Source organism: Leptonychotes weddellii, chromosome 7 (assembly GCF_054177405.1).
Source record: "Leptonychotes weddellii isolate Sample4059 chromosome 7, ASM5417740v2, whole genome shotgun sequence".
Lineage (NCBI taxonomy): Eukaryota > Metazoa > Chordata > Mammalia > Carnivora > Phocidae > Leptonychotes > Leptonychotes weddellii.
Window position 1 is genome coordinate 55,247,189 of NC_138375.1, and position 21,418 is coordinate 55,268,606.

Genomic DNA, 21,418 nt, shown 5'->3' on the forward strand with positions numbered 1-21,418 from the left:
TTTTTTTAAAGATTTTATTTATTTATTTGAGAGAGAGAGAATGAGAGACAGAGAGCACATGAGAGGGAGGAGGGTCAGAGGGAGAAGCAGACTCCCTGCCGAGCAGGGAGCCCGATGCGGGACTCGATCCAGGGACTCCAGGATCATGACCTGAGCCGAAGGCAGTCACTTAACCAACTGAGCCACCCAGGCGCCCACTAATAGCTTACTTTTGACCAGAAGCCTTACCAATAACGTAAGCAGTGGATTAACACAGATTTTTAATGTTCTATGTATTATATACTGTATTCTTACCACAAAGTAAGCTAGAGAAAAGAAAACATTCTTAAGAAAATCATAATTAAGAGAAAATACATTTGCAGTACCATACTGTAAAAAATCCGCTTGTAAGCGGACCTGTGCAGTTCAAACCCTTGTTGTCAAAGGGTCAACTGTACATGTAATTGCCTACTATGTACTACACATTGGGACACAGTGTGACTAGAGAGATAGTCCTGCCATCACAGGCTGGTGGAGAAGACAGACAAAGCTGACAAGCAATCATTGTTCAATATGATGAGGCCCATGATTGATATGCAGAAGGACAGTGAGAACATAAAGAAGTCACCTGATGTAATCTTGGGCAAGTCCTAGAAGGATTTCTAGGTGATACTCAGGGTTTCTTTTAGCGTCATTCGGTTCTGTGTAGTACATAAACAGGTAAGTAAAATGTAGTAACAACTAGGAATTGCATATCGGTGCAAAAAGAGTCCAGAAAAGTCCAGCTTTATGTTTTCCACTTTCCCACTCATGATTGCAGAATGAGACCAAGAAATCTAAATATCAATACCCTTCAAATAGTTTACCAAATTAAGGAGGTTGATGTCAAAATAAATGTCCCATGCTTCTAAGGTAATTCGTAAAACAAATGAATTCCCCTACCCTGCTCATTTGGCACCAAGAAACCACACACTGGTTCCACTCTGTCATATTGGTGCCAGATAGAAGTCAGGGTTGTCTTACATACGTTGAATGAAATAGCGCCCAGTAGAAAGTTTAATTTGGATTTACCAGAATAAATGTCTGTGAATACATATTTTTCCCAGTAGCTAGGAAGCAGTGTTGTCAAACAGTGAGGCCTGTGAATAGGAAATGGGAAAAGTGGTCATTTTACTGTGTAATCTTGAGCAGTCTCCTAACCACTATTTGATTTCCCCATCTAAAAAAAATTGGGTTCATGATACCTGTCCTTTGAATGCATGTTCTTAGTGATCCAAGAGAGACAGTATGATGAATGAGCCCTCTCTTGGCCAAAAGGAAGATAATCCAAGTAATTAAATATTTAAAATAAAATTTTGTTAATGAGAAGAGGGAAAGACGGGGGACATAGAAAAAAATAGATATTTTGTCACTTATTTTTCTTGGTTGCTAATTGAGAATTTTACCATTTTAAATCAGCTACGGTATGGGGAAAGGTCATGATTTCAAAAAACATGAACATTTACTATGAAAAAGAGGCAAAAGATAAATCAGGCAATGTGTACTAGGATTCTCTGCATATACTGATATATGGTTTATAGAGTATCATTATGATGGTAATGACTCCCCTTTTAAAAAATCTATGGAGATGAGAAAAATTATTTCATTAAACTCTTCAGAAAAGGTTATCTCCCACAAATTCCTAATTGTTTATCATCCTAATCAAGCTAATTTCTAAAGAAAGTGGGGAAAGGTAGATCTGAACGGAGAAATGGGGTGCTATAGAATACAGAATTTTTATTCATTTGTACAGTAGACTGTCATCTTGAAATAAATATGAAAAGGAACAAAGTTGTTTGTGCTTTGAAAATTGAAGCATTGTTCATCATGCATAATTGAACAAAGTTGAAATTTGTAGGTACGAAACAAAAAAAGGCCACAGCTATGATAGCTATTACAGGAAATGGAGGAAATTAATAATAAAAGACAAGACACTACCTCATAAATACATGCTCATCATGAGAGTAGAGAATGGGAGCATTAAGCAAATACCCTGATTAATTTAACAATTTAATCCTGGAATTGGAGTACAGATATTTCAAGATTCATTTGTACATATAGATAAGTGAGAAAGACCAAAATAAACAGCTTACTTTCATAAAGTAGGATTTTTAGACGGTCCTTCTGGATATGTGAAGATAATATTTTAAAAGAAAGGTTGGTTATAACTTAGCAAGACATGTTTGATATGAGGATTTATTAAATAACCAAGTTTCTGTATCTTTTTAAAAATATAAAATGTGTTAAGGAACAGATTTGGGGCATTTTTGCCTTATATCCAATGATCTTGCTTTTTATAATTTATTCTAACAATGATCCTGCTTTTTATAATTTATTCTAAGTAACTGCTAGGAGCTATGATTTTTAAAAGACTGCATGATACTAGGAACATAAATTAGGGGGAATACTTATAGTTACTCAGTATTCCCTTAATAAAGTTTAAATTAACCCTGATTAGAACATCTTTGAATACCTTTTTGATACATAAAATGATTTATCAAAATATGTGTTTCAATAAATTTCGGGGGATTTTTAGAAACAGCAAATAGTATAAGAGTAGTTTACTAGAAAGGCTTTTATTTTTATATCACGTTGACGTGTGTGATTCACTTTGTCTTTTTTTCTTTCGGCTATTTGGTAAAAGTCCACAATTTGCCAAAATGGTTAATAGGACACAAATATAGACATTTCATGTGATGTACCATGTAAATGTAAACCTTTGTAGTTACATGTTTCTGTAGCAAGAGAATTGTTTTAAAAGGCATGTAATTTATTAGCTATCGGTAGCTGCTTTATTGCCTTGCCGCGCTGCAGTAATAAATAAAAGAAAGTGAACTGATTTTACAAATGGCACACAAGGTGCACATTTTGTGGGAAAAAAGTCTTTTTTTAAAGAATTGGCATTAAATCCTTTTTTTGTGATGACAAAGAGGCTAAGAGTGCAAACTGTATTTTCTGTTTATCGAAAACAGTCTTTTTTTCTCGGGGGCATTTTTTCCTATGATCATCAAGGGATTTCAAAAGCAATAAAGTGTGGAATCATTGTTCGACTTGAACAGTATTAAAACTTAGGTTTTAATTTCAGTGAAGTAATAAGATTTGAACCTGTCTCACATTACAGCACTGTAAGGCATTTAGCAATTGTATTTTAAAAGAGGTTTTTAAGATGCAGCTCACTTGTAAGCTAACTGTCTGTCAGTAATTAATAGTTTTCCTTCAGCATAGGCTGTTGTGATCAGACCAAGAAATATCTGTGTTTTTAGTAACACATTATGATAATTGTGAGTGCTTATTCCTAATTAGTCTAAATGTCTAATAATTTTCAGCTTGCTTCTCTGGCTGCTTAGTAGAAAAAAAGAGTAACATGTAAAGCTACAGTGTGTCTTTGGGCTTTTAAAAATATGAATGTACACACACATGTATATTTCAGTAAGCTTTACACCTAGCAGGATGATATGTCAGTTGACTCATTCATTAACCAAGTATTTTATCCTTCAATATCATTTCCTGGTCTTCAGACATCACATCATTTGTATATGTAAAAACTGTTGCCAGATATGGGACTGTATGTATAGCTAAACCCAACCTGACAGTCTGGATTCTTCAATACTCAACACCGAACCTATCTTTACTTTTCAAAAAAGGCTTTAAAATATGAGCATTTCTATTAGATCAGTGTGGCAACATACTTGCTGATGAAAGATTGTATTTACCATTTTGAATTGCTATTGAAAATAATTGCCTCTACAAAAGGAAACATCTGTATGATAGCACATGGTTAAAGCTGCCGTCAATTTTTAACATTTGAGGGTTGAGCTATGACCTTTTATGATGACTGTGAACAGTAACTGCCTCCATTAGCCATAAGTTTTGTTTCTTTATTTTAGTAGATGGCCTAGACTGTAAATATTAGAGAATCTAAAATAAATCAACATATTATCCTAAGGATACAAAATGTAAGAGCTATTTGTGGTTGGGAACCTTTGACAGATAGTTTGGATGAAGCAGATGATTGCCTGCCTAGCGTATCTGGTCTCCATTGCTATGCCTGCAGGCAGTTTAGTGCTATGGTTGTATATTGATGTCAGGGTTAGTACTGAGTGGCTAGCAGTGACAGATGTCTATAATTACAGGCAATGCTTCCAGTATTTCTGAAAAGCCAGCCTATGTTGAACAATTATCTTATTTCTGCCTTGCCAAAGAGCATGTTCCAATTGCTAGTATTAGCAATGGTGAATATAGTGCTTCATCTGCTGCCTTGGGACAAATGTGGGAAAAGCACTTGGTTATAAAACATAAATGCAAAATATTTTTTCAACATTTTGAATTAGTTAAGTTCAGTGTGTTTTCCTAATTTTTATCTCCCCATAACATGTCTCTGTTGAAGGCATCTTGAAATATAAAAGCACATTTGGTATACTTATTGAGATTTTGTTTTCCCCTAGGCCTGCATGGCTCCCCAGCGCCAGTATCCCTTGCTTTAAGGAATAGATGTGTTTAAGTAAAGTTGGCTTTGAAACAACTTTCTTCAATGTGAATTACATGTTTTGATTGACTTCTGTTACAAAATTGGAAGTGCATTTCAATGGACAATCCCCCACACCTTTTGATGAGGAAAATTGTAGTAAAATGATAGGCAGTGCTGAAATTTGCAAAACACCTTAGTACACTGGTGTCTTTACATTTGTTGAGACTTGCAATTCTCAATTTTTGTTTTAACCCTTTCTGTTCAGCCTTCAACCACTCATTGTCCTTTCCTGTCTCCAAGTGTTCACCACCACTTCCTCCCACACCCCCTCTTGACCCACTTTCCTGACTCATTAGAAATGTTTTCATGCTTTATGGTCTAAGTTCTCAACTGTCCTTTTTTTTCCTGGTCATTTGCTTGTGTGATACATGGGCTGTAATACCACACTCCCCAGCCAGTGTAGCTGCCTTACACAGTACTCTCCAACCCTGCCATTCCTAAAATCCCTAAAAGTTCTAGGCACTGGGTGTTAAAACATTGTCCATGCTCCAAGTTACAAATTCTGTATTTTCAGGTAATGTAGAATGAGAAATGCCTAGGAGATATCAGTTGATGAGATGTACTATCTTCAACCTTACTCTAACCTGTATTGGGTTTCTACTTTTGTGCTTAACCACTCTGTGGAGTTACTCATTACATTTTCTCATGGAGTCTTCTCAGCAGTGTTTTACTTAGTAGGTATGATTACCTTCATTTTACAGAATAGGAAAAAGATTTCAGGAAGGTTTAAAGACCTGTTCAGTGACCAACCCTGGGTTTGACCAAATCATCCTACTCTAAATCCAAGTTTGCTTTCCACTCTATCACATTGCCTGTGTGTGTATTTAGGAATGAGTTTAGGCATATGCTCAGTTTTAACTGTAATGATGAATGATAAAACAAACATCACAGGTTTCATCCCCGTCTTTGCTGTTTCATTTCCCAAGGAAAAAAACTCATCTCTACAACCACAGATTGGACCTCTCATCCTGGCTAGCCATCAGTCACAAGAGAACTGAGCTAGTTCTAGATCCTAGATATTTGATATAATCCTTCCTACTATATAAGAAACAACTCACTCCATAGTCTAGTGTCAGAGAGACCGATATTATATTCATAAATGAAAGGCAGCCCCTGTTGGTTCTTACTGAGCCTACCACACAAAAACTCTTTTGATAATTTAAAACTCTTACGATGGTGTTCTGGAACCCTTTCTCTGTGTGCGTTAATTTAGCAAAGAAAACTTAGAGAATTGATTGGATTCACTGATCTGAATTGGGAAGACTTCGATAATTTATTGGCCCCAAGGCTGTAAATCATCTACTTACCCAGTGAGTTGAGAACTTACCCTGGAAATAGGAAACAGGAACTTGTGATGACTCAAAAAAGGAAGATGAGGGCTTTGAAATCAAGAACTTAAGCGATACAGGTGAGCCCTTGAGATAAAACATCACCTGTTGCCACAGAACATTCTGTTTTCCTCCTCTCTCCTCTCACGTTGCTTCTCTGTTCCTCCTCCTAGAAGATAGAAGGTTAGGAGTTAGGCTGCCTTTCATTAGGGCTCTCTCCCCTCTAATCACTCTGTAACCATTACTAAAGCTACACACATACCAACTTACAGCGTAGACCTACTTTCCAGCATCTAATCCAGATAAAGCACAAAGAAAAGGGACTGTCATCTTGGTGCATGCCTCATAATCTCAAAGTCAGACTAATGTTTGATTAGGTGTTACTTAATAATAATAATGGCTATTTACTGGCCACCTGTTCTGAGGACGAATAGCTAGTGTTTATCTGGTGCTTACTGTATACTAAAAACTTTCCAAGTGCTTCTGACACAATGCTGGCAATGCTATAGCATGTTATGACAATAATGATAACAATTAGTACTTATGGAAATTTTACTCTGTGCCAGGACTGTTCTGAGTGCCTTGCATGAATTAACTACTCTAATCCTCTCAAAATTTTCATAAATTAGTTCTACTATCATCCTCATTTTTTATTCAAGAAAACTGAGATTTAGAGGGTAAGAAACTTGATCAAAATCACTCAGTAAGTGGTAGAATCCAACTAGTCTTGGGCTTCAGACTAGGTCTTAACCATTTCACTAGACTCCTAATTTGTACTAGCAAGTACTGTGCTAGGCTAGCAAGTAGCAGAGTCTCACTCAAAACCCCTCGTGTTTTACACTACGTATATATTCTGTGTTTCCTCCAAGGTGAATATACCAAAAATACATAAGCAATTAACTTGCCCATTTCTGTTTTACTGAGAGAAGAAGATGCTTCCTGACTAACTGCATATTGTCTTGGTTGAGGTTTTGCATATGTTTTAGCTAATTTTCAATGTGGAGAAGTGTTCAGTAGGAAGACTAAGATGGAAGCAGGACTAACCTGTTTCCCCAGATATTGCCTACCCAGAGAAACCAGGTATTAGAGTTCAAAGGCATTAACAGGCCCCCAGCAGGTGAACCCTGATCGCTTGCATTTGGAGTAGGTTAAAGTTTTCACTAACTAGGCTAGCGTGAAGGACAGAAAGTGAAAGGCAAAACAGATTATAGGAACAGTATTTTTGAGTCAAATTTGAGAATGTAATGAAAAAAATGAACATAAGGAACATAGCTGATTTGACAGAGTAGTACAAATGTAGCTGATATGATTGACACCATTTTTTCCATTCTTTGGGCCATTATTCCTCTACTCTTTATGTCAGGTTGTTCTTTCCAGAGAGAGTTGAGAGTCTCTTAGGAGGAAAGTAAAGAAGTTGCTTTGGAATGTGGAAAATGGGACATGTTTCAGAGAGGCAATGTGGAGACAGAAATGGAATATTAATAGGTAACATGTATGAATAAAATAAAGATGTTAGAAGTGGAGATGGGGACCTGGTAAAGTCTTAATGCCCACTGTAACTATAATTTGTGTGTTTTAGAGTAGAGGATTTAGGGGAGAGTGTGTGGCAAGAATTAGATCAAGTGGTAGAAGACTGTATGATGTACTTGCCTTCTGAATAAATGAGTTCCATTTATTAAAAACGTACTCTTACCCATGAAGAGGTGACTCGGCCTACTTAAATCCTTAGCCCCATTTGCCACACTTGCATAGTGAGAGTGCCTCATGAGCAACAACAGTACTAAGAGATTCTTAAAAATAGTTCTGTCAACGATTATTTGTAATTTGTTCTTTTCTAGGGCTATCCTTTAGTAATTGGTTTCTTGAATTATTCCACAGAAGCAAACCCATTGTGTAATCTATATAACCACATCCAGGCTTTGAACAGCACTTCACCATTGTCTTTGCTTATAGCTTCCAGAATATAATCAAAGTCCCCAGAGCATTTTAAGTGACAGCCACAAAGATCCTGAGCCATATCCTCCCTATATCTGAAGTTGGGAAGGCCGTCTGCTCTTCCCTTATCCCTAATGTCAGGTGCCAGGTCCCTAAACTCTGTGCTTTTTAGGTTGTACGCCTGAGGAGTGATGTGTCCAGAGTTCCAGAGAAGGCTTGGAAAATAGTTAAGGTGAGTTGAGTTGCTGGTTGTTGTGGTGGATCATCAGTCTTTATGCTTATCTCACCACAGCCCCAGGTCCTTATTACTAAAATAGGTACATGCTCACAGTGATTAGTGTAGGGGTGCCTTGTCTGGGTTCCCTTTTTATGCACTTTATAACCCTACAGTATGCATGTCTTATAACCAAATGTTCAACCGTCAGCTACTAAGCGGTATTAACTGCAGAGACTCTGCTTAGCTTGAATGCATAGTACGAAAGCAGCCTAGGTTTCTCGATTACATTTCTGAAGTGGCCAGTTCTAACCAGTTATTCATACCTGAAAGGAGAAAGGAAGTTTTCTTTGGCTACATTGAATAGCATCTGTTATTGAAGGGTATCTTCAGTACGTGTATCCCTTATGCCAGAGTATGTTTCTGGTGGACACCTTTGAGAGGGATGAGGGATTATAGTTAAAAAAAAAATCTTTTATGTCCCAGTTCCCCACCTCTACTCTCACCCTATCACAAATTTCATCCAGCATCAACTTCTTTCCTCCAAAATCTAATCATGATATAAATTTGCTATTGCAAAGGACTATAAATAAAATGCCTGAAATTCCCCCTTTAAACCATGGTCTCAGAATCTTCCACCAGAATTAGGCAAGCCTTCTTCTAGTAGCCTCATGCCATAGCCATGGTTAGCTTCTCGTTGTATGAGCTTGGGAAGATAATAATATTTACCCAGTGCCTTCCCATAGTTTTAGCCACAGAAGACTAGTCCAACAGAAGCTTGGCCCCAGACATGGAGTGAGTTGGCAGCCAGCAGGAGCAAAGCTGTGTCAGGACAAATGTACACTCCCCATCTTCTCTAGTTGGCTTTCAGCTGGTTGCACCACAGGAGTCTTTCTATGGGCTGTGTATCCTGTGACCAATAACTGGTGCACTCGACCCGGGTCCCTCTTGGCTAGTGAAGGCCTGTCGGGAGACATTAGGTTCATGCTGGTGGAGATCCTTAGTCAGTGGCTCCCTGAAGGAAAATGAGGCAAACAGCCAGCTTCTGTTGAACAGGTGGTAGTTAGACCTTAGATCTGGTCGGGCCGGGGGAGGGAGGGGGCGGGGACAGGAGGCAGAGAAAGAATCTCTCCAAAATTACCAGTATTGCTGGTTTTCACACTGTACCTGTACTCCTCTTTCAAATAAATAATTGTTTAGAAACGAATCCAAAAATATCTCTGGCAGCATCTGGAGCCCTTCCTTAGCAGTCTGGATTTGGGCCCAAGTTAGGAATGGAAACCCCACTGGGGTGCAAGCAAAAGAGGAAGCATGTTCTTAGCCATGCATCAGTGGAGGCCCCTACTGGGAGAGGGGATTATCACAAGGCAGCAGGCGGCCCTGCACCCCAGCCTGCTGAGTTCATGCTTTGTGCCACAGGATGTGGAGCGAAGGAAATGCGAGGCCAAAGTGGTCGCTCCAAGTTCTCTTATACAATGGCTCATTCAAGCAGATTGGGAATGCCTCTTAAGAGATTTGTTAGGTACATGTCCCCTTAGCAAGATGGCCACCACAGATGGTGGGTTCGATGTAATAATTGAAATAAACATTTAACATTCATATTTATTTTGTACTTCCATAGTCAGCTTTTCTTTTATCAGTTGCCATTTTCTGTATTCCTCTGAATGAGGCAAGCAGAATTCTAACCTTTTACCATTTGGTTTCCATCATTAGCTATGGTTTTAAAATTAAATTCTGGCAAAAGATTTTTTTTACCTAATTTTGGTCTTATATTTTGTGATGCTACTTTACATAATATGGAAAAATTAATCAGCCAAGATTAACATGTATCTATCCAATAGCACTAAGTTTCTATATTTAATATGAAGCAATGATATTTGTACCATTATGTCTTTTGATGTGGTCATAAGTTAATTGTGATGATCATGTTTTATTTTGCTTCAAGCATTAATGAAAGACCGCAGTATCTTTAGTTCCAAATGGTTTAGATCCAAGTCATTAAATCCTCTATTCCCTCTTACACCTCTCCTTCTCCCCACACCCAACCCCCACCTTTCACTTCAGTGGGTCTCTTTTATAGAAAGCACTGCCTTGACGTCAGGGGCACTTGGAGCCTAAGACAAAAATATGAAAATCGGTTTCTTATTCGTAATAAGTAATATCACACTAAGTTCCAAAATTCTTTTCCTAAGGAATATTACTGCTTTCACTATATTGAATTCTTTCTGGTGACAGGTTTTGTTTTACCAAATTACAACCAGTTAAAAATCTTGATAAATCATGTCAGCAGATTGAAACAATACTTTAAAATGTACAATAATTATTGGGGTTTTTAAAATTTTTTGCGGTATCAATTTTGTATTAGATGTAAATTTTGGAGAATAAATTGGTTCAGGAAAGTATATCATCTGATGGCAGAACACTTTGTTGTTGATTTCCACAGCACTGCTAATTTTCTGCATTGAGCCTGCTTAACAAAAGCTCTTTGAGAAGTTATAACATCTTAAACATTTATAGAAGGCCTAAGGGTATTAACTTACTGTAATTTTCTGAAGATTCATTATCCAAAATCTTAATTCATTATAACAACTCTTATGAAAACCTATAGAACCAGTGTTTTCCCTTATTTTCTTATTTGCACAGAATGAGAGATTCATTGTTCTTTTTAATTTGTTTCATGTGGTGCTTTTGAGTACATTTCATAGAGGGCTGTTATTGAATTTCTGTGACTGTCATTATATATCCATACAACCTTTAGGAACTAATATTCTGGGTTTCCCAGTTCTGTAATCTACTTCAAATTTAAGGATTGACATAATTAGTTTCTTCAAAGTTAAAACCAGAATGTTAGAGACAACACTGCAGATACCCAACACCAGGAATTAGGGTTGGAAAAAGAGAGCAATTTAAAAAATTATCATAGCACATGCTTTTATTCTTTATTAAATTAAATTTACAACTCAAAATCTTACTGCTATTTGTATGCTTATTCCTTGTCTGGTTTTCTTATCTTGTCTGGTTTCCCTTTAAAAACCCAGATACAAGATCACTTAAGCTACCTGCCTGTGCACGGGCAATATTTGTCATTTGGTTAGTTGAGAAGTTAGAGGATGTATGGGTTTTTGAAGCGTTATGTACATACCCAAATGCTCCTTTCTGAAATTGAAAAGTAAAATAAGCAGAGTCAAATAAACAGAGATAAGAAAACAAACCATACTATAAAACAGTTTTTTAGGACCATGCCTTCTCAAATCTATAATAATGATGATTCCTTACATTTTTAACAACTTTCTGTATTTCAAGACCTAGAGAGATGGATCAGTGGTTAAAATGGATAATTTTTCTAGCTTCTAAGATAATAGCTATGTAGAAGTAGGAAAAAATGCAGTTTTGTAGCATGAAATTTTGAAGCTTTATGGCCTTTAACAAATACCATTTCTGATCATGATTAGAGTGTGTGAATTGACTGAATATATATGTAAAGATTTCAAATTTAGGTTTTGTTTGTTTTAACTTTGTGCAGTGTGGAAATCTTCGAGGTAAGCACCCTCTTATTCTTCTTTTATTTTTTATGTAATGAGCCTTCTCTTGAAACGGTATTAGCTGCCAGTTTTTAAAACCTACTATGAGAAAGGGTCCATCAGAAAAGCAGCATTTGTTGATAACTACTAAATGCCAAGCTCTGTTAGGTATCATCATTTCATCTGCCCAAAAGCCATTAAGTAGGTATTATTATTATTCCTGTTTTACAGGTAGGAAACCAAAATTCAGAGACTTGAACCTAGTTAGTGGCAGATCCAGAATTCAAATCCAGGTATCTTTGGGACCAAAGCCCTTCTACATTGCTAAGTTTATCAAGGCAATGTTCTAATTTCTTCTGGGGATGTTAAAAAATATGAATATTTTCCCTGCCGTCAGGCAGCACATGCTTGAAATATTTGAGGAAAGACATATGCACATGGAAAATTAATACTACAGCAAAATTGTATTCTGTTGTCTGATATGGGAAGTGCCACTGACGGGCTAGCCAGCAGCGTATACTCTCCGTATCAAGGGAGAGGAGCTCTTCTTACCGCATCTATAGGGAGAGCTTCTTCCAGAAATACTATTTAAGCATTAACACCACATCTTTTTAAATAATAAAATTTTACTAGGGTTACTTCTGATGAATAGAATTCTGATATTATTTTCACAGAGAAAAAGTTCTGTGCAAAAACCATACCTATTATGGGTTGTTTTCCTTTTGTTAAAAAGTTGTGAAAGAAATGAAATCAGCCAAAATGTCCATTTTAACATTACATTCATTTTTTTATTCATTTAACAAACACTTATCGAGTATTCGGTATGGGAGATAAAAGAACATGATCTCTGCCCTCAGGGAGCTTATAGTCTAATAGAGAAATACAGGCATATTTTAAAAAAAAAGAGTGGGAGGAAGGCACAGATGGCCAGGCAAAACTAGCTTGTAATGAGTGCACATCCAGTTATGTGAAACACATAACCAAAGGCATAGCCATTTTCAACTTCACTGTATCCCTCAGAGAAGGATGGACAACATACATGAGCTTAGTCTCTTATTTCTTAAACCTTTGCTTATTTTTCATAATGATCTAATTACCTTAATTGATTCTGAAATAAAAAATTAGGATCTATGAACTAAAGGAAGGGTTTTTTTTTCCCCTTCTTGCATTCCTATGCCAACTTCTGTATCCTTCCTTAAAATGAGTATTGTGATGTAGTTTCTTCTTGCTGTAATAAAAATTTTTTTGGTGAAGTGATAGAAGTTTTAGAAAATGTTGAATACCCTTAAATATTGTGTTAGAATTTTTCCTGTAGAAAACCTTCATTGACTTGTGCTTTGTGGTAAACATTCTTGAAGATATTTCCTCACTGGACAGACTACTTCCCACCCCCCAAATTATATATGTCTATGGTATAATTAAATTCCAAATGTTTGAAGACATTTTCATATTATCTGCATGCTCTCTGAATGATAAGGTGCCTTGGAAAATGTGAGACAGTCTTTTAAAAGAAATGCAGTAATCATACATTGATTTTAAATGACCCTGTCACACGTGAAAACAAATCAGATTGTTGCTCTTAATGAGCTTTTCAATTTACTATTCAGTAGATCAGATAAGTGGATTTAAGAGGTAATGATCCTGTTTAGTACTCAAGCTTGACTGTCAGATCCTAGTAGTGGAGAGAAATCCCTTGGGACAAAAACGTTGACACAGTTCTAGATGGGATAATGGGAATCAAAGCTAATGGATGATAAAAGGAATGGTGCAAGTTACAAGGATAATTGTGGATTAAAGCCCTGCCATGTGTCAATGTTGACTGTTTTTTCTAGTATCTTATTGGGTCAAATCTGGTGCTCTGAGAAACTGTTTTGACAGCAGAGCACAACAAACCTGCCTGCCTAGCTTCCTCCTTTCTTGAAGCCAGGGACACCACAGAAGACTTCCTTGTAAGAACTACCAATTTAAAAAAGATATTTTTTAAATGTTAAAATGTCTTGAATGTTTAAAATCACATTTTAGTTATTATATTTTTATGATTCAATGTGGCTTGGGTAAAATCAAAATTAGATTAATTCTGAGCTATGCCATAAAAAAATAGCATTTCTAAAGCCTTGAAAATGTAAACTTTTGTTTTACAAAAATACAGTACAGTGTGGTGGGGGAGATGGACACCCAGACAATTGCAGTGTGAAAAATACTGTGAGAGAGGGATAGACCAGACACTGTCGGAACATAAAGGAGAGTGCAACTCATTCTTCCTGGGAAGGCAGAAAAGGCTTCCGAGGAGATGACTTTTGAATGAGAATCAAGGGGAGAGAATGAAGGCAAAATGATTCGGGCAGAATGAACAGTACATGAACTCCTAGAAATCTGAAATTTTGTGAGAAGCCTCAGTTGGTCCATCAGTATTTCACTGTGGCTTCAGATGGAGATGAGGTATGTTGGGGCCAAGTTGTAAAGGGCCTCATGTACCATGAATCATATCAATATCAGAGTTTCCAAGGGCCCAATTTACTCCCATCCATGAGAGAGGTTTCGGGTTATGCTGAGATAAGGGAAACTTCCCTTTCTACATACCAGTCTTCCTTTGAGCCTTCTATGTGCTTAAAGATTTCTGATCATTGAGGATTGGTGGTAACTCATCCCCCTAAACATCTTACTAACAGAGTGATAGCTTCAATCTAATGAGCGATGAAGGCCTACTCTCATGAGCAAAGCCATAGATACAGTAATTGAAATGCTTTTCTGTAGGGCTCAGAAATTAGCAGAAGAGTTGCAACAGGAATGTGAATCTCAATCTTCCTTTCTCTCTCCCCCAGCTTTTCCCCTCCACCTTTCTGCCCCTTCTTTCCTTCTTTTGCCCTCTCCACTTGCCCCTTCCTTTCCCTCTCTCTCTCCCACTGATTCACTACTGCCTGAGCAGCTTCTGGTTATAGGACTTAGGTTGAAAGCCCAGCACATGAGCTTCTACTTTAAATAGTGTTTAAAATCCAGATATGAAATCTCTGCAATGAACAGCCTCCCTCCCCTGTATAGCCCTATAATTCTGGGTGATTTGTGGTGCCCTGTGATTTTTATCTCACCTTCATGACCTATGGCAGAATACCAAGCTGGTGTTTACGTGTGAAAAGCAAAAGGCATAGGGAGTGAAAGCTAAGTTGCCATACCATACCCTAGGAAATAGGCAGATCAGGAGAAAGTGAGAAAACACAATCACAGGGGATCAAATCACAGACGAAAAATCCCATACAGCTGGTGTCTGGCAGGGATAACCTGGAATCACACCAGAGCATCAGGGAGTATGGAGGTGTCAACCCACCTCTCAGCTTTGCCAGGCTATTAGGGAATATTCCATTGGCTGCTGGTGGCATTTTCCCAGTTGAAGTGGGATATGTGTTTATAAGCTCAATGTGGCTTGGGTTGGGACTGAAATGTTGCACCCCAAAGTCTGCAACCAACACTCCCTAATTGGAAGCTTAGTGGATTCCCAGGCCCTGATGTATTCAGCAGAGAATCTCTGAGCCTGGGATTTCAGTTTCAGCATGGAAAGTAAGACGTATCTCTGTATTTGGGGGAACTTAATTGAGAGATTTTTGAGGAGAATGTCTATAAATTCTTTAATTTCCTCTTACTTTTGAAATCCTTATTTTTATAACTGACTAACATAATCCTGAATTATTTGATGGTTTGCTGATATCTGGAATAGATAGAAATTTTTTAAATGCCGGAGCATTTTATTGAGACACTTCATTTTTTAGCCCTTTATATACATATGCCCGTCTTTGAGAAAGGGGGTGGTTTACCACTTTGAGAAAAAAAATTATGTGGTGTTCTGGGAACAAAACAACTACGTGAGTGTGGGTGTGTATTTCAAAAAATAAGAGAGGTACTTCCTGGAAGAAAAAGAGAGTAAATTATTAAATTAGACTTTTTTACAAAAATCCTTCATTTGCTCTCCCTACGTACTCCCTTCTTCAGTGTGGATGCGACAATGCTTTAAATCTTACATTTGTTCAATTTGAATAGTCTTTTGAAAATATATGTTAATGATAAAGCTTTTAACAGTTAAAATGTTTTCATCCAGGTATATGCCCGTATGTCAGAAGTTTTAGGAATAACAGATGACAACCATGTTCTAGAAACATTCATGACGAAAATGTGAGTTCTTTGATTTTTCTTTCGTTGTTGTTGCTTTGAATGTAATAGATATTTTTACTGTGTTTAAATCTCTTAATAATTTTAGTTTTTTAATAAAAGACCTTTTTAAATTATGCTATAATTCTTAGAATGGTAGCATTGTTCTTAATTGAAACTTAATTTCACATATTTAAAATTCACAATCCAAAAGGCATTCTTATCTGTCAAGGTACCCATACAACTGCAATATGCAACATCAAAACATGGGTTTTAAAACGTTTACAGACTTTGATTCTTCAGGTCAGTTGGGCAGCATTTTTGTTTTTAATTAGAACGAAAATACCCAATTTCAAAGACCAGCTGAAGAGATTATTGCAAACTGGAATCATTGGGAGAGGTCTGATTGCCTTAAGATAGGGCATTCATTGATTCCAGCGGAAACCTATGGCTATCGGAGACATACTCATGGAAACTTGCCTTAAATCATCCTTTTTAATCTGTTAGCAGAATAAACTAGTTTCTAATCATGGACATAATTTTGTACATTTAGCCTGAATTTGTATGCCTCCATTTGGCAACCCACTTTTATCTGTGTAACAGGTAGATAGTACTGTGTTGCTTGCAGAGAACAAAGCTACATAAACAGTCATGATCATAAGAAGTGAGCTTTGGAGCCACAAGTTTGATGGTTCATTTCTTGGTCATAACTGTGAGCCTCTATTTGACTTCCTTTGTAACTCTTGCTGTCATTCCCTAATATGTTTATTTTAGACAAAAACTTGATGTTTCTTCAGTGAAACAGGCAATTTTTTAATTTATGAAACTAAATTTAGAGAATTATATACCATTTGGAGAACAATGTTCATTATACATTGATTGGATATAATTTTGATTATGCCATTAAAAAGAATAGAATAGAAAATGTGCCCGTGGTATTTAAACCTGTTTTTCAATTTTGTGAGATATTTCTGACTTAGGTGACCTAACTTACGTAAATATATGTGTATTTCCATGTTCTCTCTATACAAGCAAATACCTTACTTACAATTAAAACCATTTTTTTTTCATATTTAGTGTTACAAATCTTAAATACTGGGGAAGATGCGAGCCCGTGATTTCAAGGACTCTTCAGTTCCTAAATGATCTTTCTGTTGGATATCCTTTTTACTGTATATCTAGTAATGTATAGAAACACCCTAACACGTGCATTCTGTTGGCCAGGTATTTTCCTTGTTCATAATGTTTGTAATTGTTTTTAATTAAAAAAAAAAAAAAACAAAACCTTTCATTTAGCCTTATCTGCAAAGTATGTTTTTGAAAGATTTATATTAGCTACCAACTATGAACATTTATCCAGAATCACAATTGAATTTATATGGATATATAGATTCCTAACTAGTTAAAGTTATGTTTATATCCATCCAGTTTAATAAATGGATACAGAAGAAAGTATGCAACCACATGTGTTTTAGTCTGTGATTTTTCTTAATTGTCAGGGAGTTCTTGTTTTAAAAGAAAGCATGTAACTAATTTGAAGAAGGTCAAGATGTTCTAAAAATATTACCTTCTAAAAATTGAATTCCTGAGGGTAAATACTATAGCTTCAGTATTCTTCAATTGAAAAGAGTATTATTTTGATTAGTTAAGAGGCACAAAGGAGTAATAGGAAGAAAATTTTATAAGTTTTTTACCACTTCTTGGATTATTGCCACCACCAAATCAACAGCTTATTTACTCTAAAATAAGATTTCCCATTATGCATTAAATATTTGGGTTTCTCTCTTCAGCAGATTTTTTAAATCTAAAACCAGAATCATCCTTTCTTATTATATTATAGCTAATACTATTGTCCTGTTTCTACCAATGAGAGAGAAGCATGTAGATTGTCTTTTATATGTTAGCTATCAAATATATAGGAGTTATGAAAAATAAGTGTTGGTTTAGTTAACCACCAAGATTAGCTGATATTTAAATATGAGGACAGCATTCTGAAAATCGGTGGCATTAGATGGAAATGTTTAATGTAGGTTTACTGCAGGAATATGTTTGTATTAGTTAAGTTTAAAATTGTGTTCCTTGGGAAACCATAAAAGATTTCCAAAGTATTAGACACCCACTTTTGTGCTGGAATTTAATATGCAACTTTTTATTGGAAAATAATCGTCCTTGTCTGGCAAAATCCACCATGCAATATTTCTGTTAGTAGGTATAATGTAATAAAGACAGGGAGGGCTATTTATCACTACAAATTTTGAGGATTTCAGGATTCTTTTTATTATTTTAATATATTTCTTTGATATTAAATCAGAAAAATGATAAATTACACCTGTCCAGGCTGTTTTTCCTTTTTACTGGAAAGTGATGTACAACCCAATTCCAGTGGTCAGTTTGGCTTTTTAAGATATGTATTTTTTCTTATTAAAAAAAAACTCAACCTGTATTTTTTTTTAATAATAATGCTGAAATACTCTTCATTTCTAACATACGAAGTGGTTTATAAGTACTTCCTAGTCTTGCAAACTCTGGCCTTTTCACAGTGAATTACTTTGAGAGCATATTATCTGGAATGAAGCCGGTGTTATTTTATAGCATGTATCTATTGTTTAGATTTACCCTATTTTTTAGGTTGGAATTGAAATCTAATATAAAATTAATTCAATTTGTATTCTTTTTGGAATAATTTGCATAATGCCTAATTTATTTCTATCCTCTATTTAAGTAAGGTCCTTTTCCTATCACCTTATATCTCTTATATATTCTTTAATCCTAAAATTATAACCGTTTGTTTCATAAGGTGTTTATTGCTTTTGAACACTTCTTTTTGACGTTAATAAAAAATCATATTTTCAGAAAACTTACTAGATAAAACTTAAAAGCTATACATTTAAACCAAGGGATACGAATGATTTCAACTTGGGTACATTGATTTATATTTTTTAACAATTATTTCAGGTTTCCATATTTAGAAATATATATTAGTTCAATTTGATTTCAGTGCTCAGTTATTTGAATTATAAATCATTATGTCCCTCCTAGCTGATCAGTCATGAAATATCTTTGAATTCATTTACATAATGGAATATGTGAGTGGTATGTCTATTTCAGTGCAGTTGCTGGTTACCTAATGCATGTTTTGTTGTTTCCAATCGATTTCCTTATTATAATGTGTTTTTAAATCCTGATTTTAAAGCAATACATTATATCTGTGTTAAAAATAAGATGGCACTCTTCAGCAGTAGAAACAGTTATGCAAGATAAAAATCATCACCAACTGGCCTCTATTAATGGAAATCTGTTTATATATTAATATTCAAAGTATTTGTATTTAAAATATTAGTAAGGAATAACTGAAAAGCGTCTTACTACAAAGTTTTTAAATGTTCCTGAATACTTTCTAATGCATGTCTTCAGATACTTTTCATTTTTTCTGTTTTTATCTTCTTCAGAGTGAATCCTACTCAGTGTTTGTTTATGGTTCTCAAAGCCAGTCTGTGAACTTTGGTATTCTTGTATCTGACCACTGATTTGGAAATTGAAATCACAAAAGATCCTCATTTTTAGGAAGTGCTGAAAAGTCTCATGTTTACTTGCCTTAAGATAGTAGTCTTAAACTTTAGTGATGATCAGAATCATTAGAGGGCTTGTTAGAATACAGATTGCTGGACCTCACCCCCAGAGCTGATGTTTTAGGAGGTGTAAGACTGAGGCCTGAGAATTTGCATTTTCAGGAAGTTTCTGGTGATGCTGGTGGCTTAGGGGCCAAACTGTGCTCTTTAAGATAATTGGGAAATAGGACTGGATATCCCAAATAAGAAAATCAGGTACCTCTCTATAGGACTTTGTCTTCACTAGGGAAATGCAGACTTGACATTTTTGGAGATAGTGTAGTTCCTCTAAATCATAATGTGTGTGACGAGGCCATTACATTAAGTCCCCAGATTTTGTTTTATTTTTTTTTAAAGATTTTATTTATTTATTTGACAGAGAGACAGTGAGAGAGGGAACACAAGAAGGGGGAGTGGGAGAGGGAGAAGCAGGCTTCCCGATGAGCAGGGAGCCCAATGTGGGGCTCGATCCCAGGACCCCGGGATCATGACCTGAGCCGAAGGCAGACGCTTAACGACTGAGCCACCCAGGCGCCCCAAGTCCCCAGATTTCACATTTTTGCATTTTACCCCAAGGTTTGAAGCTTTCCAAGTTGGTAAGACTATTGTAATTTTAAAATCCAGTGGCCTTTTTGAGGGAAAATTTGTTTTCCCATCAGATTCATTACATGGGGCATATGTAATACATTTAGCAGATACATCTGAGTAACTTTTTAATAAACTCTTCAAATTTCCAAGACTAAATTTCAAGAATTCCAGATTCTAAATAGCTTTATCTAACATGAACAGAGTTGAAATGGCTCTGTCCTGGGCAGCCCTCCACATCCAGGTTTAATACTTGTGGATCCTTTTCCCTCTTTCAAATACTTTCCAGTTTTTGTCTAACTGGGAAGGGGGTTTCTGTCTAGTTCTGTCTAACTGGGAAAGGGGTGATACTGTTTAAGTGATGGAACAGGGAAGCTGCTGGGGAAACTGGGGAGAGAAGGGTCGTACAAAGCAACCAAATAAACTTATTTTAAGTGTTGAGAAAGAGAGAGAAAAGTGTTACATTTAATCAAAAATTCTGTTTGTTTATTAATCATTATTTCAAGGGTTTTTTTCCCTTGAAAAGTAATTGATCAGAATTTCTACTTAAATTCATTGTTTACTCAAATTTACAGCAACACCATGTCTCACTTTGGGTTTCAGGTAGATAATAATGAGAAAGGAAATTTCATTTTCTGTTAGGCCCTCTGTTGGTAGTTGCCCTTACTACATCATCTTCAAGAAAACCCAGAATATCTTTAGCTTTTTAAGAACAGACCCCAAACCAGATTCTGCACTAATTCGTGAATTTGTCCAAACTCATTTTACCCTGTTGCGACTGTTAACTACAGTTCTTAGGATGAATAACTTCTCCATGTTATTGCAAGACCACCTATATAATTCTCAGGGCCACGCACAAAATGAAAATGGGGGGTGTCTTGTTCATAAGTTATCAAGACTATCAGGGCACCTGACTGGCTCAGTCAGTGGAGCATGTGACTCTTGATCTCAGGGTTGTAAGTTCGAGCCCTTTGTTGGGTGTAGAGATTATTTAAAAATAAAATCTTAAAAAAAAAAATTCAAGGGCGCCTAGGTGGCTCAGTCTGTTAAGCGTCTACCTTCAGCTCAGATCATGATCCCAGGGTCCTGGGATTGAGTCCCGCGTCGGGCTCCGTGCTCCACAGGGAGTCTGCTTCTCCCTCTGCCCCTCCCCCCACTCATGTTCTCTCAAACTCTCTTTCTCAAATAAATAAATAAAATCTTAAAAAAAAAAATTCAAGACCTCAACAGCACAGCATTGAAGCAAGCACAGGCCCTTCTAAGCATAGAAGAACCCTGTGCAAGGCATAGCATGGACATCTATGAAGCTGGCTCAAGTTCTTGGTTAAAGAAATAGTTCCCTCCATTTGGCTTCACACTAGCCCTCTAAGACTTTGAGACTATCTCCTTAGTTCCTGTACACCAGGATTTGGTGAATATAATTCCTACCCACATGCATCATTAATCTATTTATCTGTCAGTAGCTTCTCTCAATTGTTCTCATTTTTACAAGCCAAAGAGTCTGCTTCCTGTTCAGGCTGCTTGGTCACCGTGATGCTTTTCTT

General features: G+C 36.4%; 1 protein-coding gene across 8 annotated transcripts in view; it reads left to right on the top strand.

Annotated features, from left to right (window-relative positions):
* The window catches only part of RANBP17 (RAN binding protein 17), a 310,785-nt gene that overhangs the window by 207,599 nt on the left and 81,768 nt on the right, over nucleotides 1-21,418 (top strand). For 6 of the 8 annotated variants that reach the window (XR_014146975.1, XM_081826302.1, XM_031030345.2 and 3 more), the window contains 3 exons: nucleotides 7,982-8,041; nucleotides 15,632-15,705; nucleotides 16,759-16,839. Coding sequence is in view for 7 of the 8 variants with exons in the window: in XM_081826302.1 (XP_081682428.1) it covers nucleotides 7,982-8,041; nucleotides 15,632-15,705; nucleotides 16,759-16,839 (215 nt within the window). In the remaining variant the exon portion in view is untranslated. The remainder of the gene's footprint in view (nucleotides 1-7,981; nucleotides 8,042-15,631; nucleotides 15,706-16,758; nucleotides 16,840-21,418) is intronic. The other 2 variants (XM_081826303.1, XM_006735452.3) reach the window with 1 other exon arrangement.